General features: G+C 45.3%; 1 protein-coding gene across 2 annotated transcripts in view; it reads left to right on the top strand.

The window, feature by feature from the left end:
- The first annotated feature begins 2,328 nt into the window (after window positions 1-2,328).
- The window catches only part of LOC147879732 (histone acetyltransferase TAP1-like), a 47,520-nt gene continuing 23,640 nt past the window's right edge, over window positions 2,329-26,208 (top strand). The window contains exons 1-3 of one of the 2 annotated variants that reach the window (XM_087371773.1): window positions 2,329-2,554; window positions 23,070-23,152; window positions 23,406-23,498. In XM_087371773.1, the coding sequence (XP_087227899.1) occupies window positions 2,475-2,554; window positions 23,070-23,152; window positions 23,406-23,498 (256 nt within the window). In that variant the 5' untranslated portion in view covers window positions 2,329-2,474. The remainder of the gene's footprint in view (window positions 2,555-23,069; window positions 23,153-23,405; window positions 23,499-26,208) is intronic. The other variant, XM_087371774.1, reaches the window with a different exon arrangement.

Here is a 26,208-nt window from a genome sequence, read left to right as displayed (position 1 = left end):
GGTGGGTTGTTTCTTCTACAAAAGAAGACCCAAGATCTGGGAATAAATACAGCGAGCCTAGATATCCCTGGCAACGCCATCGTCTAATAGTCGGAGCTCAATCCCAACTTCGTCCGGTAGAAGAACCGTGAGACAGTTCCAAGACAAAGACTGACGCCCGACGATGGACGTTTTGATGGCACAATTCCGGAAACCAGCAGTGAGAAGACATCGTCAGACATCGTCCATGTGCTGATATCTATCTCTCGGAGGCTTAGTTCCTTTAGTAATTATTTGTCAATGCTGCGAGCTTGTAGCGAGCTAGAGAATGTCAAAATTTCTCATCAGCGTTTTAGTACTTTTGTCTATCGACCTATATGCACTATTGATTGGAAATTCTGAGTTGTAAAAGGGGGTTCACATCCCAACCTACAACGAAACAAGGCTGTGGCAAGCCAGCGCAACACGGAGTCGGGCTGGACTCCTCTATCTTAGGAAGATAGAGTATATGGCAGCTAGGGGGAGAGTAATCAACAGGGTTGTCCATCAAGAGAATGTAGTTCTCTTACCTAGTTGGGATTGAGAACCATAAGCATTCTTGGCATGAGTAAATAGTCCTAGCTCTCGTCTTGTGTGGCTTTGAGCAAAATTTTTGATGCAAGGATTCTGTAATATCCATGCACGCAAGGGATGTAAGCATCACGCAGGGCTTTCAATCACAAAAAGTCCTGCAATTATGAGAATTCAAAGTTATGCCTAAGGCTTCAAAAGCATTACTTTTACTGCAAGGGATTTTGTAATATCCACGCCGCACGGTGAAGAGTCTCTGCAATGAGATAGAACTAAGACCTCTGCTAGCTCCACAACTTTGAGCCTCATATTTTTATTAGAGTTAGGAAGCTCAATCTGAGATTGGATCGAAGGATTTTAGAACTACATAGACTGTATGCACGACTAGATGCATGAGTATATGTATGCAGCAATAGGCCTCCCATACCCAAAAAGCAAACTATGATTTTCATCATTATCAAAGAATGTGGTGGAGGCATGTTTTGTTGCCTATACAGACACCACGGCTGGTCGTTGCACTTCCTACTACTAATTCTCTAGATTCAATACAATTTCCACAATTAACGTGAAGTTATGTTTGACATGAGTGGCAGAAGGAGTATAACACTATTGTGGACGCAAAGAGATGGCCATGGTGTAGGTCTAGGCAACAGGGTCGGGTTGTCTTTTTTTGGCTTAGATTCATGACGTTGCTGTAGAGTTTCGAGCTGTTCTTACAAAAAAATCGACTAAACACTATTCTGAATCAACGTAGGTTGTCTAGAAATTTCGTCTCTATTATGGAATCCTGGACAATTTTAGAACCGGCAGAGAGCTCGAAGATTTTGCCTCAGTATGTAGAGCTATGAAGTAACTATGAATGGACTTGAATATTGCGCACAATGTCCGTCGATGAACTCCAGATGGTTGATGAAAGAACGTTCATGGGTTGCAACAACGGCCAATGGCAACTAGAACTTGTCATATATCTGCAGCAAGCAAATGTTCAAGGTGGATATGCACAAGCGTTGATGATAGACAGAGGTGGTGTGCAGCGTAAGCGAGGAAGCAACTATGGAGATGTCTGACTCTCGCAAGCTGTTCTTCTATGACTCAAAGTCTCAAGAGGTCACACTCCTACCCACCCAAACGTTGCACATGATCATTAGTGCCCGAGAATTGCAGATCAAAATTAGAAGCAATTGTAGAAATTATAGCTAAAGAACTAGAGGATCTCTCGTTGCAAGCCCACGTTCCGACTACAAAATTAAGTCCCTAGATCCTTCCATCGATTCCCAATTCGCTGAAGTTCATCAACAGTTTAAACAGACCGATCTATAGCCATAAGCTTCGTTGAACCTCTCAAAGACACAGAAAGCATAACGAAGGAGATTCATGGGCAGTGGCTCGATACAAGCTTCAGTATAAGCAGGAGCAAACTTGATGGTGACGGCACGTGAACATTCGAAAGCCAATACGTGAGGGTCTCTTCACAAACCAATAGCCTTCATAAAGCAATCTACATTGTTTTTGGCTTACGTTCGTCCGTTTCGCCTATATTTAAAGGTTTTGCCTTGGCTTTTTACGCAGTTGGCTTTTTACGCAGCTTTTTTGGGCTTTCAGAATTTAAAAAATCTAAGGGTGTATATTGTGCCATGTGGAAGGACAGGATTTCAGAATTTGAAAAAACGTCCTAGTGCTGGCCAAGTAAGGAATGGTATAGTTTAGATGTGGTGGGGGTGTGGTAGAAAGTAATCAAAGAGTTGCAGCAAATGAAGTGGAGGTGGGCAGAATATGTAGAGTGATCTGTGCGAAGACAGAGAACCAACAGGAATGTTTTTGGGTGCACACAAAGCTCGCGGAAGGAAGATCGTGAGTTGGGTGGCGACTCGCTAGCCAGATTGTTGCTTGGCCACTCCAGGGATTGCTGCTTCTGGGTCTTGGCTATGGCATCCATCCTCAGTCCCTCTGCCCATTGCCTCCCTCACCCCCCTTCCTCCTCCTCCTCCTTCCTATCACTTTCCTCGTATGTCACTTCCCTTCCTTGCTCTTTCTCGTTTCTGCAGGGTTTCATAACCTCGTTCTCGAGGAACTCGTCGTGGGCCATCAGTAATCTTGTTGGGCAGTTTCGATCGTTGCTTTTCTGCCTGTTATGCTCGCCACAACACGTTATGGGCCTCGTAAAGACTCACCTGACGCACCGCCTCCTAATTGATCAATGTTCCTTTTCCTCTCTCGTCCTTAAGAATATTTTTTGATAGCGGATTGGAAGAGTGGCGAGACAGATACATTGTAATTTGTGGGAGTAGAGTTTATGGGATCTTTGGGAATAGACGCTAGTGAGTTTATTGCGATTTTGCTTCCGGCTGTCTTGTGTACCGTTGCTTCTCGATCTTACCTTTTGCCATATCGTTTTGTGTTGCGTTGAGCTGTCTCAACGGCTTCTAGCTCATGATAGTTAATATGACCTGGCGTTTTCCAATTATTAAATGTCGTTTCTTCGAGCTTTACATGAACAAAACTGGCTATTACGAGCTCAGACCTTGACTTATGCAGCATTGTGGAACTTGGATCGTGGAAATGGGCAAGAACAGCTCCTCAATCACAAACTATATGGCGATTGATGAAGGGGGTCAAAGCACTTCTACTTGTTTTGAAGAAATGGGCCATGGAAAGCCTCTTCTTCAAAATTTTTCCCACCTATGCTCCCTTCACTAGACCCCTGAGATAGCAGATTTGCTTGGGATGATCCCCATCCGTCCTATGTTCTGGGTGGACCGTGAGTTGGATGGGAACAACTATGGCATTAGAAAGGTAATGATGGAGGGAGTATGTTTTACAGTCTTATGACTTGGCTCATCGTCTTAGTTGAAGTTCCAAGGCCAAATCTGGAGGAGTTGATAGTCCAAAAGGAGCGGGAAACCCTAGCACAGTTATGGGATCGTGTCACTGTCCGTATACGCTCCTTTATCTTCTTAAACTGGACGCCCCAAGTGATCAATCACATAAAACACATGACGCTGTCCAGAGTGATTTGACTTCTCTGTACAACTGGGTATCACCAATAAAGAGAGCCGCCTTGGAATTGCAGTTGCGTGTGCTGAATCTAAAGAGGAATGCCCTCAACGACGTGGGAGCACATCAACAAGCTATCATCAGACGACATGGTGCATTACAACGCTGTCTCATCTCTTCTCTTCAGTAGGATACTGAGCATCCTTACTTGGGAAGAGCTTGTGTTGATGGTCCTGGACAAGGAGGAGCAGTTTTTGAATCCTCCACAAGGCAGAGGTTCTGACACCGCAGCCGAAAGGGTTGTACAACAACAAGAAGAAGGGAAAATGGAAGTCTTTCCAGTTAAAAACTCTTCAAGAAGACTTTAAGCATCTCGTAGTCGAAAGGACGTTACAACAACAACAACAAGAAGGCTAAATGGAAGTCTTTCGAGAAGAAGTCCGACTCGGATCGCGATGCCCTGAAGGCCGGTCGGACTATAAAAAGGGGTCACTACTGAAGGAAATGTCCTCAGCGAAGCATCAAGAAGGGTACAGATTCCTCAGCTACAGCCATTGTGAAGACTCCAGCTTTGGTGCACGTGGAGATCATGGACAGTGGAGCTTCATTTGCTTTGATAACCGGGAGGTGGTTGGTCTCAATGTTGGGGATACTTGGGAGTGGATTTTGAATAGGGTGCTTCCAGGCACATGACTCCTTCCTGAGAGATGTTCGAGGACCTTAGGTGGAAAACCGTTAATATCTTTATTGGTGAGAAGGCCACTATTACAATTCGAGGTGAAGGCAGGTTGGAGATCATTCACATTGGGCAGAGGGGGGAAGCATTCCTCCCAAATTCTTTATGCCCCATCTCTTGGCTTTCATCTTTTGTCAATGCATGATGTGTAGTATGTACAAGACTAGCATGTGGGTGAAGTTTGATGAACGCTTAGTTGCTACCGGGGACAAAGTAACAGGCTAGGTTGTTTTGGAAGGAGCAGTGGACAATGGGATTTACAAACTCTTTGCAGTCTCTTCTCTTGCAGATTCTCAGCTTTGGCTATTTGTTGCATTTCCGTGATGGCTACTTGAATATTGATGCGCTGCGGTAGGCTTTTAGGAACCAGATGGTGTATGGCTTGCCAAATGTTGGCAACTGCCAACAAGCAGGGACATTGCAGCTCTTGCATTTGTGGAAAGCAGCATAGGGAGTCCCTTCTTAAGCAGGCTACTATGCCAGGCTTCGCAGTCACTAGAGTTGGTTCTTATGTGGGCCTATGCAGACCCCTTTCCTGGGTAGAGCCTTGAAATTCATGCTGATTGTAGCAGGTTGACATGGGTTTACTTTCTGCCTCATAAGGACTAAGCCTTTGCTCATTTGAAGGATTGGTGCGCTTTGGTGGGGGAGTCTGGATTGTAGGTGAAGACTGTTCGGGCTGACAAAGGAGGAGTTCTATTCCAATGCTTTGGTGAGATTTTGTGCAGAGAATGGCATCTAGCAGGAGCTGGCCAATACATGGTCTCCTTCAGAGAATGGAGTAGTCGAATGATGAAAGTAGAATGTGTGGAGATGGCAAGGACGGTCTTGAAGCATCGCGACCTTCCTCGTCCATTTTGGGGGGAGGATTGTATACATTTCAAAGAAGCAGGGGGGGAAGCTTGACTCCAAATCCATGAAGCTTGTATTTGTGGGATACAACTTTTTTCCCAAAGGCTACAGGTTACATGACCTGGAGAGGAGGGAGGTTGTTGTCAGCAGAGACGTCGTGCTGGAAGAGCATGTTCCAGCTTCCATTGCAGAACAGTCACTGCTTCTTGGTAGACCAATTGACTAAGGATCAGTCTCGGGCCCTTGTTCATGACACCTAGCCTAAGCCAATACCAGAGGATGCTTCCAAGTTTGGAGATGAGCCGTTGGGATGAGGCTCAGTGTTTTGTTCGGGCACCAAAGTGGTTGGTGAAGACACTGTGAGAAGTGCAGCGGAAATGAACGGAAGAGAGAGAGAGAGAGCAAGCCTCACACACACACCAAACTGAGAAGGAGAGAAAGGCACATGAGAACTGCAAGTGATCTCTTGAGAAAACCCCGCTACAACTGGGGGAAAACCTCGGAATCAACAGGCTGCTCGAGAGCTCAGAACAAACAGCTCAACAACCAAATGGAAGGGAGCACACGGGAGTGGAAGAACTGCTCCAATACCCTGCTTCACAGGTGCTAAACTGGGCTGGCTCTGCTCCTGCTAGGCACCGGAAAACAAGTGATCAAAGCACATGTGGGGGGCCCCTATATATAGCCCCCCAGCCTCCTAGTCGGCCAGCAAAGGCAGAGCCGACCAGCCTGCCTATAGGGCCGACCCACAGCCCTATGGGGCCAACCCAAAAACTATATAGGGCTGCACAAGGCCCTAATGAATGGGCCTGCCAGCCGACAAGCAGGGCTCTATGGCCGACTGCTCCTAGTACTCCACCGGGATTTGCACCAGCCTATATGAAGGGGTTGCGCCCTCTGCCCTCCAGCCGACCTGCAAATCAGGCAGCCGACTCCCTAGGCACCTCCACACAGCCCTAGAAGGGGCTCAAGGACAGCCCTAAAAGGGAGCCTCTCCTCAGCATTGATCAGGCTGCTACTACCCTAGACTGCCCTCACGAGGGGCAGGCACACCCACAACACAGGCCCTCACTCTCTACGCTAGCCTCGCTCATTGGGCGGGCACACCCACAAGCAAGGCCCTCGCTCTAGGTGATATCAGGGGATGTTGACCTCCAACAGACACTGATTTGGGAGTGGCAGTGTATCCTTCTAGTGGAGTATGGAGGATGGACCTTGAAGATCACTAAGAGTTCGTAGAGGACCCTTTATAGGTAAACTAAGGAGCCTATCATAGTTCAAGGAAGCTCTTTTCTAGGAGACTTTGAGGAAAGCCATGCAAGTGGAAACGGAAGAGAGATAGAAGAATGGGACTTGGGAGTTGTTTCTAAGGACGTCGAAACCATCTGTTATTGGTGTCAAGTAGGTCTCAAGGCCAAGTATATGTTAGATGGGATTGAGGACAAGCACAAGTCCAGACTTGTCGAAACGGTCGGTCATAGGTGTCAAGTGGTTCTCAAGACCAAATATATGTCAGATGGGACCGTGGACAAGCACAAGTCGAGAATTGTGGGTAAGGGCTATGCTAAGTGGCCAGGCATTGACTATGGGAACGCTTTTGCAGTGACTACGAGAATGGCCACGATTTGGATAGTCCTTGCCCTTGCCTCTCCTCAGCAGTGGCTGGGGTACCAGATGGGTGCGTTCCTAAATGGTAACTTGTAGGAGGAGTGTATGTTAAGCAACCTCTAGGCTTTGAGGTTGCAAGACCAAAAGGTATGATTTACAAATTGTGGAAGGTCTCGTATGGTCTTAACCAGGCTCCCAGGGCTTAGAACTTGAAGATTGATGCCTTCTTTCATATCCAGAGAGCAGTTGCAGTTCCAAACTTGTATCTATTTTGGGAACGAGGTATGGTCACGCTGATTGTGCTCTATGTGGTTGATCTCATACTAATTGGCAGTCATGTGGAGCACTTATCCATGACGAAGGTTGCTTTATCAAAGGATTTGGAGATCACAAATTTAGGCTTATTCAATTTTGTTTTGGGATTGAGATTTGGCAAACTTAGACCTAACTTAGAGGGGGTTCTTTGTTTCTCAGTAGCGGTATGTTCATGAGTTGCTGGAGCCTTTGGGATAGGTGCAAATGCCTTTGAAGACTCATTGGGACGCAGGATTGCGGATCGTGCGATGACACTAGAGGGGATTGAAGTATAGAGTTAGGCTTCGAGGACCACGTTTGGAGTGACTCTGATTGGGGAGGACATCTAGACACAAGGAGATCTACTTTAGGATACGGCTTTACTTGGTTCGGGAGCGATTTTTTGGAGCAACAAACTGTGGCCTTGTCTTCTACTAAGGCAGAGTATCGGGTTGCTTGTGGTGCTGCTTGCAAGATGGTGTGGTTGAGGAGGTTACTTGGCGAGTGTGACAATCAGAGTTGTATAACTATTACTCGGAATTTGATATTCCATTCCCCGACCAAGCATATAAAATATAGTATCACCTTGTTCGAGAGAAGATTTTGGATGGTGGTATCTTGCTAGCTTTTTGTTCGGCGGAGGACAATGTGGTTTACGAAGCCTGTTCCACAAAGATGCTCCGTCAACACTTCAGCCCATTGGGATTGGTTCCACATTCAGGAGCTTATAGGATTCTTAGAATTCTGTGCATTTCTTGTCTGTACCATAGGGAGTAAGGGCTGTCATTGTGGGTGTGCCTCCTCCAGGATGGTAGTTTTTTTCCTTGTTTTTTTGCTAGGAGGGGAGGTGGGGGCTTTGCTAAGGTGTAGGGGCTGGAAGTAGCCAGCCACTAGGTTGGAAGCCAACTGGCCAGCCGACCAACAACCAGGCCAAGTGACCTGGTTAAACAGACCGACCAGGTGGCCTCCTCCCTACCTAAATAGGGCCGATTTGCCCACTGTCGTATCGTTTTCTTCTAGAGTTTGTGTATGTACTTGTGTGTAGGCTACGGCAAGCAATGGAAGCTCAAGAAATGAGGGAGAGAAGACAAAAACGAGCGACTGTTATGAATTGCTGCAAATTTGAGTGGAGGCTCAAGAGAGAGCCAATATAACAAACCCCAGGGCAAAGTGCCCTAATGTACCTCCCCATGAAAATGGGCAGCAAAAGCAATAACAATGCGAATAGTAGTGATCCTAGAATTGGGGGCAAAAGTCTCCTCCAAGTGAATGCTTTGCTGTTGAGCATAGCCCTTAGCAACAAGATGGGCGTCCACTGAACCATCAGCTTTCCGTTTAATCATATAAAGCCACGTAGTTCCAATGGCATTCTTGCCAGGAGGCAAGTCACACAACTCCCAAGTGCTATTCTGATAGATAGAAACCAATTCAGCTTGCATAGCCTTCAACCAACATTCATTCTAAAAGGCATCCTTATGGCATAATGGCTCTTCATTGCATGCTGTAGCAACCAATGCACAATCAACCGAATCAGCATGCTCTTTGTGGGCAGCTGCTCTAGTACGGGTTGGCAGAGGAGTATCTTGTTTGCTGTCTTTTAATGTGTCAACGAGCCAATGGGGGACCTTTTTGGGCTCATGTATTTCAGCTTTCTCCTGGTCAAGCGCCATGTGCACAGTATCCTGATCAAGCTAAGGCATATCAGGCTATAAATCATGCATGAATTTCATGCTGCACATGTGGCTGCAAATGACCAACAGATGGAGGAGGAGCAACCTCAGATGTGACATCATCATGAGCATTTGACGGAAACAAAGGCATCAAGCTGTCAAAGAGATCTGGGGCATCAACAACGGGCTATTTTTGATAGTTCAGCAAAGGCATATGCCAAGCATCCAAAAGTCCTCATGTGAGAAATCTTGGGTTTATGACCTGTCCAAGCCTCATAAGGTGTGATGGTCTTCAAAGCCTTGGTGGGACATCTATTCAATATGTAATTTGCACACATAATGGCCTCCAACGACAACTTGTGAGGCAAGTGCTTGCCTTTCAACATACACCCGGCCATCTCCATGGTGGTTCAATTCTTCCGCTCAGGCATGGGATTCTGTTGAGGAGTGTAAGCCACTGCATCGATGATGTATGCCTTCGTTTGACATATATTCACCCCCCCTGTCTGTATTAATGTGGACAATTTTCTGCCCGCTTTCATTCTCTACCAAGGCAATAAAATGTCAGAAGCATGCAGATACTTCAAATTTGGATTTCAAAGCAAAAATCCAAGTATACCTAGTGAAGTCATCAATGAATGTGACAAAATAATAGAATCCCCAAAGAGTTGCAACCCACATTGTTCCACAAATATCACTATGAACCAAATATAGCTTGCATGAGGCACCAACTCTCCCATCCTTGGGAAATGCAGGACGGTGTATCTTACCAAGCAAGCAAGGTTCACAAGCATGCTTTGAAGGCATATGCATTTTTGGAAGATCAACAACCATACCATCCTTATGTAACTTCACCAAAGCTCCAAAGTTGAGATGGAAAAACCTCTCATGCTACAGATGGGTATCTGCCATGGTAGAACAATCAACAGCATCTGCATCTGCAAGTCTAGCATCATCCAAGCATCTGTCATACGCATCAAGTCTAGATAGCCCTCTAGTCAGTGTCCCAGTCAACACCATGGTAAAAGCATGTGCAGCATCATAAACGGCACACCGAATACCATCAAAGAGAACCTGATAGCCATAAGTAGCTATGGCTGAAATAGGATGAGGTTCTTGCGAATGCCTGGAACATAAAGCACAGTGCCTAGAGTGACTAGACCACCATAAACAGAAGTAAGAAATGCCTTTCATTGTATATGATGCATTATTGGCACATGTAACTGTCCCCCCCTTATTTGCATGCTTAAGTGAGCTGAATAACTTCCTGCAGGAAGTAATGTGCTTGCTAGCACCACTATCAAAGAACCAGATGCAGCAGAAACTGTCATGCAGGCATCATGAACATTAGGATTATACTGAGATGTAACAAGAAAAGCCCAATGCTGTCTTGTGCAAAGTTAAGTGACTCATGTCGATCATCTGAACTAAGAGAACCAGATATTGCAAGACCAGACTCTTTCTTCTTCTTCTCAGATGCAAGTCTTTACCTGCATTCATAAATGTCATGCCCAGGCTCTTGCAATAGTCTCATCTCTTCTTCTTCTTATCCCCTGAAGAAGTAGCATCATGGGAGTGACCAGCATGTGAATGAGGGGGTTTACCAACTGAAACCTTGCCTTTGCCTTTGTTTTTATGCTGGGTAGCAAAGGCCTTTGTTTTTATGCTAGGCAGCAAAGGCTTGATCACTAGCCATAGAAGCATTGCAGTTTGCACGGCTTTGTTCCTCTTGAAGTAAGAGGGCAACCAGCCGGTCAAAGGAATAATGGGTGGCATTGCCACTTGCATCCAATCCAATTTAGTAGCAAAGCCCTGATAAGAGTCAGGAAACCCATCAAGGGTATTAGAAACAAGCTGAGAATCAGGTACCACCTCGTCAATGCTAGCCAATTGCTCTTTCAAATCCTTCACACTGGTAAGATAGGCTTCCATATTACCACCCTCTTCAAGCTTCAAGTCCTTCAACTGCTTGTGGAGATAGGCAACCCTCGCCTCATTCTGCACTTGATGTAAGGATGCAAGTTGATCCCATGCTTGCTTTGCTGCCTTGCAAGACCGGATATGAGGCATAATTACCCTTTTATCAGAAAGAGCAATCAAGGCATGTGCTTACGATCATCCCATCGAATCTGCTCTTGAGTAGAGGCAAAGTACCTATAGTAGAAGATGCAATTGCTCCAGAAATAGCATTAGACCCATCATTAGATGAGCCTGAAGCAATACTTGTAGTACGAGAGGCAGGAGCTGTAGCACCAGAAGTAGCATTACGTGTATGCCTGACCTCAGCGCCTGAAACAATATTCCACAAATTCTTGGCAACCAATACATGTCCCATCATGTATGCCCACATGGGGTAATTATTGCCATCAAGCTTGTCCTCAGCCCCAAGCATCCCAAACAAATCATCCTTGCTACTAGTCATGGTGCTGAAGTTCAAGGCAAATGCACCAACTGGCAAGGCAAATAAGAGGAGGATAACCTCTCAAAATTAAGTGGCAAAATTTTGCTTAAGCTTTAAAGCCTTTTACTGCAAAAGACTCTGTTGTCTCAAGGTGTACCTGCTACAAAAATTCCCCAAAGAGGCGACACGGGGCCTTCCAAGGCAACACGAGGCCTTTCCAAAATGCAAATGAAACAAAGAAAGGGCTGTTTTGCAGAAATTGGAAAGAACTAATGCAACAGAGGCTTACCCAATGTGTAGCCCGAAAATACAGCAGGGAAAAGGCTCCAAGCAGAGGGATTCACCCTTGAGAGAGAGGTGAAAAAGACAGCAAATGGCAATGAGTGATGCCAAGAGAGGGCTGGAAATGAGATTTACAGCAAGAGAGAGTGCTCCCACGAGGAGGAGAACACTTCGAAATGAAAGGGGTGATCCAATGGAGGGGAACTTGCAGCCCGAGGCCAAGGAAGCCAAATGAAGAGGAATGGGCTCAAGGAGGGACCTCTAGATAACTGCAGCAAGCTCCAAAAGTCTTCTAGCACTGGCACGCAGCACGAGAAAGCACGCAACGCCTCTGACACGCTGGCAGGAACCTCGAGGCAGGTCAAAACAGCTGCAAATGCTTCGAATGAAGACAGTACAGCCTTAAATGCTGGTGTAGCAGGTCGGTACAGTTCCCGGTCAGGTCCGCTCAGTCGTAAAGGCGCTGTACGGAATCTGTACAGATAATAATGCTGGCACAAGGGTCCGTATAGCTGCAGAAATGCATTAATTGCAGGCGCAAACTTCCGTACAGCCTCCAAAGTGCATTAAATGCTGGCGCAAATTTCTGCACAGCAATAAATGCTGGTCTGAAGGTAGGTGTGGGCTTTTGGCATTTGTGGATTTTTCTTTCACAAGCATGATGGACTGATGTATATTTTTTTGAGATAATAAAGTATGTTTTGCAGGGACTTCATGGGAAATGATGAAATGCAATGTGGTTGTACCAGACTTCCAGAGCAAGGGTGTCCAGTGTGTGGTCAAATGGAATGTTTTTAGGGTCATGTAAAGTCAAGTCATGAAGGTTTTTTTTATATTTTCCTGAGTTAATGTGCACTTGCATGTTACGGGAATTTGATATGTTTTGGTGCCCATGTCAAGGGGCTTTTCATGTGTGTGTACGGGGGTGCATGCAAGCTTTAATGTGCATGCTAATGTGTGGGGCAATTGTGTGACTAAAGGTCCAAAATGTGCATTTAATGTGATTTGGGGGGAAATGTCTTGAGAGTGGTAAAATGTCACTGATGAGGTGGCAGATTAGGCTGAGGTGGCTGGACTGATTAGGAAGGCATCCTGCTCATGCAAAGGTGGCTACGTGATGGATGAAGGGAGGCTTCTAGTCGACGAGCTGGACGTAGATGAAGGTGACAGCTTGCAGGAGAATTGGAGGAGATCGTGGGCACCTGGAGGATGATCGCGCAAAAAAGGACCAGCTTCGGGAGTTCTAGAAGAGGAGGAGCACAGGTGGTGGAACGACGAGAGAGGTTGGAGAGGCTCGCAGTTGATGGGAGGTCATGTGAGCGGGAAGCTGAAACCTGAACTTTGAGTATATGGGCTCAGGAGCACTCAGGCATGGAGAAACACTACACCGGGGGGTGTATCCTAGTCGTGTGAAAGATGCCTATGGGTAGCCTTGCATCGGGTGACGTGCGTGGGTTGAGGGCTGGAAAGAGCCGTACGGGTTTTGTACGGGCTGATGCTGGGGATCGTGTACGGGAGGAGCAATTGAATGCCAGTTAATGTTGCTGATACAGCGACGTACAGACGGACATGAAATTGGTACGGGCTGGTACGGAATCTCAAGCGTTCGCTTGTACGGGCTGCAGTACGAAGTTGTACCGGCCTTAATTGCTGATTGGTACGGGCTGGTAGTACGGTGCCTTGATTGCAGGCTGTACGGGCACGTATGGGTCATTAAAGATGTCTTCTACGAGCTGTACGGAGGATGGTCGTCATTAAATGCAGGCTGTACGGACTACTGTGCATGGTTGTACGGAGTGTAAGTACCTGTTGTCGTACGTATGATTGTACGGCTGCTTGTACGGTGAACGTACCTGCAGGTTTACAGATGATTGTACCCGCTAGTTCTTTTATTGAACAGCTTGTGGGCACGAGGGTCATAGGCTGGCCGTTGCCTCAAGTTGTGTACTCATGGTTGGGCAGTGTTAAATGCTAATTACCTGGGAGTGAGCAAAGCAATGATTACAGAAGAATGCACATAGAGGTTATGCTTGGGGGTCTTGCTGGCCATTGAGCAGTGGGCTGTGGGTTCATAGTATTCTGAGGCTGACTGTTTTCTGAGTTTTTTGTTGGGGGGAAGTTCAGTTCTAAGTTCAGTCTGTTTTGGGCTATGCAGTCTTTCCCCTTTTTCAAAGAGTCTGTATGTGTTCTAGTCAGATTGTGTGGGAGATAGACTTGTTATTTGTGTGCTCTGGATATCTGCTTTGGAACTTGGTTCATAAGCTCATCATCTACGAGCCCACATTGCAGCTGATCCCTGTGAAGTCTCACCTATCTGACGTGGTGAAGTACATAATTCCTGGTTGTCTTTTCATATTTTTCCTTATCAACGTGTGAGGCGGTTGCAGCAGGAAATGATCCGAAACAGGGATTCCTTCGCGGTAGATGCTCCAAAATGCGATCTTCACGCGCCATATGCAAAGTTCCCGCGACAGAAGTGCTTGGAGAGGCCACAAATGCTCATGGGTGTGTAGAAAACCAGCAAACCAGCAAGAATGAGAGGTCCAGGGGCTGCCAAACAGCTTGAATAAGCTGCCAATGGCTGAGGGAATGGATCCCCAACCTGCTCTGATACCACTGTAGGCTATGGCAAGCAATGGAAGCTCAAGAAATGAGGGAGAGAAGACAAAAACGAGCTGCTGTAATGTTAGATTTAGATTTAGATGCTCGTTTGGGAGAGACTAAAATGAAATCGTTTAGACTTCACAAGCAGTTGTAGCTTGAATGAAGAGATTTGGACTACTTTTTGATTAGCGTTCTCCTTTAGTGCTAGCCTTCGTCATGGCTGAGTTTGCCCTTCACCTTTGGAGTGCCGACAGAAACTCAGTACGAAGACTTTGTATAAATGGATGCTCAAGTATGTGTGGGTGTGTGGATTTGTATGTGTGAGAGCATACTTTTATACTATGGTCTACACCCACTGTTGGGTGCTGATGACGTCAGTGGGGATGTCATAGTAGCTAGTCCCTGCTATGCGTGATGGAGTTTATGGTTTTCAATCTTATGAGTGACTCTCGTGAGATTGAAACTGCACTATGTTGTGTTTTTAGAGGATGAGTTTGGGAATGCTCCTGGATTCATCTAGGTATATAAAAAGGATGGCTTTGTGGGGCATTCTTTGTAGGCTAGTCTGAAGGTGGCCTCTGCCATGATCTTCATACGTGACCTGATCAATCGTGATGGATTTTGACATTCATCACCTCCCGGCCATAGGCACTAACTACCTCTGGACTTGGAAATTAGATGGCATCCAAGATCCATCCTTGGTTAGTACTCTTGACAAACCATAGCACATATATTGGAAACAGCCTTGGCTAATGGGAGATTAAGGGAAGGTAACGGGTGGATAGATGGGTGATGTGAGTCAGCTAAGAAATACCATACACTGTGAAACTTTATTAGATGGTGAAAGTGAGGACTGGAGTGGACTTTTAAGTTTGAACTAACTTACTGCAATTGACGGCTTCATGAAAGGCAAGCTCTTAGGTATTGGAATATGTAGGTGCTGCATTTTCAGAACATGCATGGACCTAAGCATGCCATGATGCATGCATTCTTTTAACAGGACGAGTTAATCATGTTCCTGGAGTCATCTAGGCATATGTTTTCACCATATTAGGGGACTGGAAGTGCAGCACATTGTAAAGTTGTGGCCTGCTGATATTGCGATAAATTTATGTAGTATTGCCCTATCAGCTATCAATGTAAGCTTTTCTGCTTAAAGTTTTTCTGGTTTGGAGAGACCATGATGAAACATTCTCTTCTCCACAAGCATCACGTGGATGAAGAGACTGTTGTTTACTTTTTTATTAGCCTTCTCCTTGAGTCTGGCCTTAGTAAGGCCTTAAACGAGCCCCAAGCGAGAAGCACCATCATTATATCCATTTTAGAATTCTTTGTAGCTAACATCTAGGATCAGCCAGTAGCCCCGAATTTGCAAAGTAACGCACTTTGGACAGAGAAGCCAGCTGAAGGCTAGCCCAAACTGAATTGGCTCATTTAAGGGGGCCCTTTTCTTCTGCATTGGAGTAGGAGCAGCTGCATAACTACTTGTGCCATCTTTGCAAGCAGCTAGGTCCACACAGCCAGCAAAGAGTGTACATGCTGCCAGGTGCATACTGAAGAAAGGGTCTGCTATGATCGATGACTATCACTCATCATTCACTGACATGGGCATGCATATAGTTTGGGCATTAATGGTGCCAATCTTCTGTGTTGTTTTGATTAATGTTGCTGTTGCTATTTGTTTGGAGACATTATCATTATTGGGACGACCTTATTTAGTGGCCTAGATCTGAAATCAGGGTTTTTGATGGAAACCTCAGGACTTTGATGGGACCATGTGGTTCTGATGGTACTGACAAATCATGTAGAAATGGTCAATATATAATAATAAAGACAATGCATTGATATGTCTAGGTCCTTAGCGGGTATAGGAAACTGCAGGGTGGATGAAATGCTAGGCCAAACATCAAGAGCCCTAGGCTGAGGGTACTGTTAGATGGATGTAGCCCTTGCGTTACCTGGGACTGTGGTCCTTGAGTTATCTCAAGGGTCATAAATGAACAGGTATCCCTATTCATTTGTCAACGTTTATTCTTGCTCTCTCTCACTTTTGCATGCTCGTGAACACCGCTCCCCTTCTCTTGCGTTCCTGTGCATAGGGATCAAGGTAGCAAAAATATTCTTCATGAGGGCAATCGTCCATCATTGGAAGTCCAATAAAATGTTTTTGTGATTTTGTGATTCCTGTAGTCTGTGCGAGGTCAAGCATTAGTGCTGTATTTGGATCATAACAGAGTCTCCTTTCAGCCTCACACAGAGGAGATCCGACAGCACATATTGTACTTTAGTTCATCACAACAAATAGAGCAAATACTCCTTATGGGAAGGTGTTTAGTCAGTTCCAACGCAGTGTCCTTATTTTCCCTCCCGTTTCTTTCATGTTTTAAGAGGTTTGTGTCTATGCTTTGTATAGAGCACTAACAAAGCCTTCAAATGTGTGATTGAGTATTGTGGGGGAAAGAGTGGGGGAGTGGAACGATGAAGACAGAGAGAGAGAGAGGGAGACACAAGAAGTGTGGGTGTGTAAAGTGTTGAGCCACACCACAAACTCATAGAGTTTTATTAGGATTAGGGATTCACCCTATGACTGTCTTAAGACAGTCATAGGTGTCATAACTTTAACAAAGGGTGGCAATGTGCCTTTACCCCAACAACCTCCCACCTAAAGGCCAATGTGCCTAAAGGGGAGAAAAGAATAAAATTACAGCAATATACAGTTACTGTATACAAGACCATAAAATAAGAGTGGTCTCATCCTAATCCCATGATGTGGCGGCAATGTGCAAACCGCTCTGTAGGCAAGCTCTTAGTGAGCAAATCTGCAGGATTATCATCAGTATGCACCTTCACAAGCTTAAGTCGCTTGTCTTCCAGTACCTCCCTGATGAAATGGTATTTCACATCTATGTGCTTGGTCTTCTGATGAAAGACCGGATTCTTTGCCAACATGATAGCACTCTGATTATCACAATGCAAAACTGGCATATCTCCTGTAATGCCCAAATCTCCCACCAGCCGAGTAAGCCATATTGCTTCCTTGCAAGCCTCAGTGGCTGCAACATATTCAGCTTCAGTGGTTGACAGTGCAACGCATTTCTGCAACCGAGACACCCATGATATAGCACCTCCTGCAAATGTGAAAATATAACCGGTAGTAGACTTCCGGTTATCTGCATTCCCTGCATAGTCTGAATCTGTAAAACCATGCACCAATGCATCCTGCCTACCATAGCATATGCACAAGTCTTTGGTACCCTTGAGATACCTCAAGACGCCTTTCACTGCTTCCCAGTGCCGCTTGCCTGGATTTGCCATATACCTGCTGATGACTCCAACCGCAAAAGCAATATCCGGACGAGTGGCAACCATGGCATACATCAAAGAACCAACTGCAGATGCATACGGAACCTTGGCCATTTCAGCCTTATCATCATCTGATCTGGGGCTGTCCTTACTGCTGAGTTTTAAATGTGGAGGCAACGGGGTACTAATAGACTTCCCCCCCTCCATTTTAAACCTCTGCAGTACTTTGTCAATGTACTCCTTCTGTGACAGAAACAAAAGTCCCTTGGACCTGTCACGAATAATCCGCATACCAAGAATATGGTTTGCATCACCCAAGTCTTTCATGTCAAAAGACTTATGCAGTTGCTTCTTCAAAGCACTAATCTCCTGCTGAGATTTGCTGGCAATCAGCATGTCATCCACATATAGAATGAGTAGCATCAAACTGCCATCCTTTGCCCATTTGGTGTACAAGCAGTGATTGGTCTCACACCTATGATACCCTTGGGACTGCATGAAGGCATCAAACTTTTTGTACCATTCTCTTGGCGCCTGCTTGAGTCCATACAAGCTTCTCTTGAGCTTACACACAAGCTGCTCTTTCCCTTTAACAGCATATCCCTCTGGCTGACTCATGTAGATCTCATCATGGAGATCTCCGTGAAGAAAAGCAGTCTTCACATCCATCTGACATAAATCCATGTCCTCATGAGCAACAAGAGCTAACACTGCTCTCAAAGTAGTCATCTTGACTACAGGGGAAAAGATCTCATCAAAGTCAATGCCCTTCTCCTGCTTAAATCCCTTGGCAACCAATCTGGCCTTATACCTCGGTAAAGCATTTGAATCCACTTTGACTTTGTAAACCCACTTGCATGGCAAAACCTTTCTGCCTGCAGGTAGTTGCACCAAGTCCCATGTATCATTTTGAAGTAGGGAGTCCATTTCTGACTGCATGGCTTTCTCCCACTTCCTTTTCTCTGTTCTTCCCATAGCTTCCTTGAAGCTGGAAGGCTCACCACAATCTGTCAGCATGATAAAATCAGCCACATTATTGGCTCCTGGAACAAACCTGTCAGGAGGCCGTTGTACACGGGTGCTCCTCCTAACAAAATGTTCCGAATTAGGCTGCTGTCTAGCCTGTTTGTCATGCATGACGGGTGGCTGTACCACCATATTTGGCTGTTCTACAGCCCCATTTGCTGGCATATCCAGTGGTGCATCATTGGCAAAATTGTATGGCTGATTTTCAGCCTGTATACCCTCTTGAACAGGGTTATCTACAGCAGCCTGCTGCTGCATATTAATGGGCATTCTTTGCTGTCCGACATCATCATAAACAACCCTACTGTATTCCACAGGTTGCACGGGTTCTTTGTGTACACTATCCTCTTTAAAGATGACATCATTGCTGCGTATAATCTTCCGTTTGACGGGATCCCATAACCTGTACCCCATTTCACCTTCGTCACCGTAACCCATGAAGATGCATCTGAAAGACTTTGGCTCGAGTTTGGTGCGCAGTTCTTTGCGTATATGAGCAAAGCACTCGCAGCCAAACACACGTAAGTGCTTATATGAAGGTGGCTTGCCAGACCACACCTCCTCTGGCACTTTCAACTCCAAAGCCTTATTCGGCGACCTGTTAATTAGGTGAACTGCTGTTTGCACGGCTTGTGCCCAAAAGCCATGGGGCAATGCAGCATAAGACAACATACATCGAACTTTCTCCTGAATAGTTCGATTCATCCGCTCACTCACACCATTATGAGATGCATTATGAGGGGCTGTGAGTTCCTGTTTAATGCCCTTAGCTTCGCAAAACTGTACAAAAGCATGTGACACATACTCACCCCCATTGTCGGATCTGAGGCATTTCAGCCTGCGTCCTGTCCGATTCTCAACCTGAGCGACAAACTTCTTGAAAGCATCTAAGGTATCGCTCTTATGCTTCAAGAAATAGACCCACACTTTGCGTGTGGCATCATCAATAAAAGTAATGAAATACTTTGCACCCCCTAGTGATAGCTGTGGCATCTCACACAAATCAGTGTGCACTAGATCAAGCGGTGCTCTATTCTGGGGAGTTCTCCTCTTATGAGGAGTCATAGAATGCTTTCCAAAAATGCAATGATCACAAGTAGGCAAATCTGAAAATGAAAGAGACGGCAGATAACCCAAACGTGACAGTTCTTGCATTCCTTTAACGGACATGTGTCCCAACCGGCTATGCCACAATGAAACCTTCGGCAGCTCGGTTATGGCAACAACATGATTACCTACACTGGAAACATAAAGAGGGTACAAGGTATCACTCTTATAACCCTCAGCCACTACAACCTGGCCATCAGTAATCACCCATTTGGAATCCCCAAATGTGGTGTGGTAACCACTGTCATCCAACAAGCCAGTGCTAATCAGATTTTTCTTGATTTGCGGCACATGGCGAACACCATCAAGCATAAATATGCGTCCATCAGGGAATACTATCTGTATACTGCCAATCCCTGCAATTTGACATGCATAGTTGTTCCCAAGGTGAACAACTCCATGAGTACCTGTGTAGGAAGTAAACCACTCTCTATGAGGAGTAACATGAAAAGAAGCACCTGAATCCAAGAGCCAGGTGTGCATGTCATGGCCATCAATAACCAATGTATGTGCAATTACAGCAGAAGAGCATAAAACATCATGTCTGTCACTGTCACTGTCCTCTGCTGCAACATTCACTGTATCCAAGTCATCTGCCTTGGCCTTGCCTTTGCCTTTGCTTCCACTGCCTGCATCCTTTGTCTCAGTCTTCTTGGCTTTCTGATCCCGTATAAACTTGAAGCACTTAGACTTCACATGTCCCTTCTTGCCACAGTAAAAGCATTCAATATCCTTTTTGCCACGGGACTGACTGCGGGATTTGGACTTGCCAGCAGATCTCCCCTTCTGCTGAGTCCTACCTCTTTCCTGTACCTGCAAAGCATTGGAAGACTTGCTGCCCATATTATTCTTCCTGCTCATCTCCTCCATAAGGAGAGAGCTCTCCACATCAGCATACATAAGAGTGACATTTGAATTTGACAGAGTGGTCTTGAAAGTGTCCCAACTCTCAGGGAGGGTACACAACAAGAAAGTAGCCTTGAACTCCTCATCAAGGTTCAATCCCTGTGCAATAAGCTGTGTAAAGATGGCATTAAACTCACTCAAGTGTGAGGTCATAGCTGTACCTTCCTTCATGCGAAGGTCGACAAGCTTCTTCAACCAATAAACCTTACTGGCTGAGCTCTTTTGGGCATACAATTCTTCTAGCCTCTGCCATAGGCCATAAGAGGTCTTTTCAGCCTGAACATTGAACACAAGAGAATCAGTGAGAGTAAGCATAATAGCAGCCCTTGCAGACAAATCAAGCTCCTCCCACTCATCATCTGCCATCCCAGATGGCTTGACACCCTTCACCCTTATGGGCTTAGAAATCTTCTTTAGCAGAAGTACATTCAAACACTGTTCTGCCCATAATGCATAATTGTGTGCCCCTTCCAATTTCTTTATGTTCAGAATTGAAAATTCACTTCCCCCTGATGCCATATCAGATAAGGAAAGTGACTGACTCCCTGTAAGTCAAAAAAAGACTAAATAAAATTCTGATTTCTCAGAAAACCTGCTCTATCAAGAGCCAGGAGCACTCACAATAGTGCTGCTTTTACTGTCAAAAAAATCTGCAGCAAAACAGAAAATTTTCCCTCCTGTCACTGTACCTTCTGACACACTGTACCGTGCTCAAATAGGCATAAAACAGTAACTTCAGAATGCTGCAGCTGTTCCACAAGTGCTTTATCAGTGCATCATCAGCTGACGAAGCACAAAACACTGCTGTCCTGGACACTTCTCCCACCTCAGATGAGGTATTGCACTGATTTTATATGCATAAGCCACTTGTCATACAGTGTTTTGTCCACTGAAAAAGGCTCCAAACACCTCAGCCTGTCACAAACCTGCAACAAAGAATGGGGCAAATCCCAAACAATCACCCTTCTGCCAAGGGGATAAAAGGCATCTGAAGTTCTCAAACAGTAACTCAAGTGCTCACAAGCAAAATCTGGGCAAAAGCCCCTTGATTTGACACCTGTACCAAGTGAAAAACACCCTCAACACTGAGGTAGCATACAAAATACAGCGCTCTCCTGGCACTTTCACTTGACAATGTAATGCATAAACGGCCCTGTGTACACAGTAACAACACAGATCCCAACGTACAAACACTGAAGAGAAAACCTTTTGAGCACTGTCAACGATGGACAGTTAGGGACCGAGTAAACTCGATGCGCCCTGGCCAAGCGTGGCTCAACTGAGATTTTCAAAGTGTCGTACACAGAATGTGACCTGCAAGAAATGTCACTGAATACACTGCGGAAATAAGACCAATGTGGGCACCCTGGCTCCACACTGCCTCAAGGCATACACTGCATACACTTCCAGGCAAAAGCCCTATGAAATTGTCACCCGAAAACTGAGATTTGCACTCAGCAAAAGCATAAAAGCCCTCTGCAAAATCAAGGCATCTGACCTCCCCGAAACAAAATAACTGTGCAACCACTACACACTGTGGCAATAGTCACCTCAAGCACGAGGGACACGAGTGTACTTGCTGTACCTCAAACACATAGTTTTAGAACTGAACAAATTCCGGGGATGAAGAGCAGAGTGCTCTCTCTTTTTCTTCTTCCCCAAAACAAAATTTCTGTGCCTGCTGTACCTCCTGTACCTGCGCAGGGTACTTGCTGTACCCTGTACCTGCGAGGGCACGAAATTCAAAATTTTTTTTTTGACCTGAACCTCCTGTCGCAGCGTCCGTACGGTACGGCTGCCTGTGCGGCGTTGGCTGCTGTTGGTCACGCGACCATACAGCCGGTACGACGGCCTGTACGGATTTCGTACAGCTGGTACGGCTGGCTGTACGGATCGCTCCGGTACGGCTGCCCGTGTGCAGCCTGGGTGCGCGCCGGTGCTGCGCGCTGGCTGCGTCCGCTTGGTAGCGGGTAGCTGTTGCGGCTGCTCGCGCGCGACCTGCGCGCGGCTGCTGCGCCCGCTCGCACACGCTGCCCCGCTTTGCCCGCGCGCGCTGCCTGCTCCTGCTGCCGCTGCTCGCTGCTGTAGGGTGCGATGCCCGAGGGGAGAGGGAGGGGTAGACCGGAGTGGAGAGGGAGAGGTAGAGGCTCTGATACCAGTTGTGGGGGAAAGAGTGGGGGAGTGGAACGATGAAGACAGAGAGAGAGAGGGAGACACAAGAAGTGTGGGTGTGTAAAGTGTTGAGCCACACCACAAACTCATAGAGTTTTATTAGGATTAGGGATTCACCCTATGACTGTCTTAAGACAGTCATAGGTGTCATAACTTTAACAAAGGGTGGCAATGTGCCTTTACCCCAACAAGTATAGGATTTTTCATGCTTGTTGGATTAAAGTATGCTTGTTTATTTTATAGGTTTGCTCATGGTCTGTATGTTCCACAAGTTGAGAACTCTTTTGAATGCCATGCCCATTCTTCCATCGTTAGAGTTTTTGGGGTGGTGATGAATTATTTTATTTTAGGTGCCAAACTTTGGACCCAAAGTCGACCATCTAATTTGATTGTGCAGATTTATACTGCAATGCAATTTCAATTGCCATAATATCATGAGCTTTGGTTTCTCGTCTCTCATTCTATGTCTAATTTATGTGCTCACTTTCAAAACATGTTCAAATTTCTGGCATTTTAATTAAAAAATTGCACATATGTGATTTTCGTCCTGGTTTCTACTGTGCAGAGGTCAGTATCCTTGTGTCCGACAAATTGCAAGTCAAACTTACCCTGTATATTACTGTCTGGATAACCCATTTCGGATGTCAGGTACCGATCTCTTTGCTATGTGGTAATTTTTTGCTCTAAACTGGTATAATTCTTATCTGTAGCAGATTACATAGATAGAACAATGGCTTTTTTTGGTTACTTTATAATACAAACTTGAGCAAGATTTTTACGATTGCTGACATTGAAATCGTCCATTTATATGCATAATGATTTTCAGAGTCTATCCACTCAGTTATGTGTTGTAATGATGCCAAGATGCTACATTGGTGTTTTTTATTGTGGTTCTCTGTAGGTGCATGCATGCACCAATGCATTAGTCAGAGAATCAAAACTAAAACATACTTTCAAGATTATACCATGCTGGGAGCAAATCGACATGAGAGAGGTAACGTTCGTTCTGTTGGAAAGATGTGGAGAAGCCAAGTAGCGTTGCTTACATGTTGGATTTGCAATTAAGAGACACACACGACAGCCAAGTGTACACTAGATTAGCATTGAGTCATATAGAGCTTATATACATGAGCTCATGGGGACACATGCACTAAGGATAGCTAGGGGGTACTTTATAATGTTTTTGGTTTTTCCTGAAATAAAAAGAAACGAAAAAATGGCAAGCAAGATGTGCGTCCTGATGCACTTCTCTGATTACACAGTGAAAAAATGTGTCTAGTAGGGAGACTTCAGAGTGGAGAGAGGTGAGTGAGGGAGACGCACACACTTTTTTTTGGTGAAATCAACATAATTTTGCAAAGCAATTATATCAGGCTGCAATTGCCTAATATACATCCAGACCAGTTTGCATTTGCGACCATCACACATTCCCTGTACATTGAGAGTAACACACTTCAGATGATCAAGCATATTTACAGTTATGGGACAGGTATGTACAGCAACTAACGGGCTGTCTACGTCTGCATTTCCACCTCAATGTCCGGGCCTCTACCCTGGGATCTCTCACGCAACACACCTCTCTCACACACTCGAGGGAGACCACACACACACACACACGCACGCACGCACAAGATAGCTAGCTGCTGAGTAGATTTGGGTTAGCTCGAAATAGGTCTTATTTTTTATGAGCCCGTTCAGGTTAGGTCCCCTTGGGACACATGCATTACGAAGTGCAATTGACATGTTCCAGCATTGTTTACCGAGATACTTGTAAAAATTGCCAGGCAGGTCTATAGTGCATCAAATCTATGAATCGTAATCATGTTCATGCTCCACTGTAACTCACGTTACAAGTTCCAACCATCAAGCATCTTGCTGCACCCTTGAGATGAGGAGTATGGAGGAGCATTGCTTTAGGTTGTTTCACTAAATTGGTAGTCCTTGTTTATAATCTCTGACTATTCAAGTCACATCTTGTCAGCTTCCATGGAAAACTGGACATCTTAGTGTGGCTTCTTGTAACAAAAATGAGGCATAAATGGATGCTCGAGTATGCATGGATGTGTGAATATGTATGTGTGAAAGCATATGTTTATACTATGGTCTACACCCACCGTTGGGGGTGCTGGTAACTAGTCCCTGCTATGTGTGACTGTAAGAAATCCTAGATTTACTATATTTAGAGATGTGCTAAGGAACAGAAAGGAGACTGAGATAGCAGAGAACAAGGAATAATTGTATTGCTTGAATGTCTGTAGGGTAGATGTTGTGTGTCATCCATACAATTGGGCCTCTCTTATATACACACATGAAAAGGTGTGTACTCCAAAGGGTACGTGCATGAAGAGGTGTGTACTCCTTTGTGAAGGGTGTGACCCTTGATGAGAGGGTACATTACAATAGAAATGTCTCTTCAATAGGATGTCTCTTGTGAAGGGTTGTGCCTCATTAGGAAGTGTCCCGTCGAAAGGGCAAGTGTCCCGTCGAAAGGGCATACCCTTCCACAAGTGTCCATTCATCAAACCATCCATAAGTCTAGAAATAGAGAAAGGAATACGTCACAGATCGTGACATCCCCTCCCACTCAAAATAAGACCTTGGTGGAGATAATGAACTGATGTAGAAAATATCACGGTAAATTCTGAAAATACTGCTGTAAAATTGTCAGGGTACTGCTGTAAGTCTTCATCAGATTGCCAAGTAGCGTCAGAGTCGTCCAGATCTCGCCAAAGAACAAGGAATTCCGTGATAAGTCGATGTTGAGTCTCTCGCTGTCGATGGTCCAGAATACGCTCAGGAATAAGGAGAACATATCGTCTTCGATTTCTGGGACATAATCACTTGCAGGAGGAACTGCTTCATCGCCTGGAATGTACGTCTTTAGCCAAGAAATATGAAATGTTGGATGGATTTTACCCCATGATGGTGGTAATTCCAATTTGTAACTTAAAGTTGACGATCCGGAAAGGTCCATAGTATCTTGGTCGCAACTTAGGAAACACAGACTTAACCGTTTTATAGCGATGTGGGGCTACAAATAATAGCACCATGTCACCAGTGTCAAGTTCTAGGTGACGTCTATGTTTGTTGGCAGACCGTTGATACCGCTTTTGCGCTGTTCGCATATGATCCCTGACTTGGAGTAGAATGTCTTGCATTTCTTGAACCAGTTGATCAGCTAGGGCCACTCGATGTTGAAGTACAAAATTCATTGGTACAATCGGAGTGTGTCCATAAGCTGCTTGGAATGGAGTCATGCTAATGGCACTATGGAAAGAGTTATTATAAGCAAACTCAAGGAGTGGTAGATACTCTTCCCAAGCTGCTAGGCGTGACTGAATATAATGTTGAAGCATTTCTTCCAGAACTTGGTTGACTCTTTTAGTCTGGCCATCTGATTCTGGGTGGTAGGCTGAACTGAACAGTAGAGTTGTACCCAAAGATACGAACAGTGAAATCCAAAAGTGACTGGTAAACTTAGGATCTCTGTCGGATATGATATTCTTGGGCAATCCATGGTGTCGGAAGATGTGTTGTATGAAGAGTTTGGCTATGTCCGGAGCCTGTGCACTGCTTTTGCAAGCAACAAAGTGTGCCATTTTGGATAATCGATCAACAATTACCATAATCTGAGTGTTACCTGTGGAGGATCGTGGTAGTGTTGTAATGAAATCCATGGAAATACTTTCCCACCTTTCAGTCTT

The sequence above is a fragment of the Dipteris shenzhenensis genome, chromosome 33 (assembly GCF_047967505.1).
Source record: "Dipteris shenzhenensis isolate YYH24624 ecotype China chromosome 33, Dip_SZ_1.0, whole genome shotgun sequence".
NCBI lineage: Eukaryota > Viridiplantae > Streptophyta > Polypodiopsida > Gleicheniales > Dipteridaceae > Dipteris > Dipteris shenzhenensis.
This window is presented reverse-complemented; position numbering and strand designations above follow the sequence as displayed.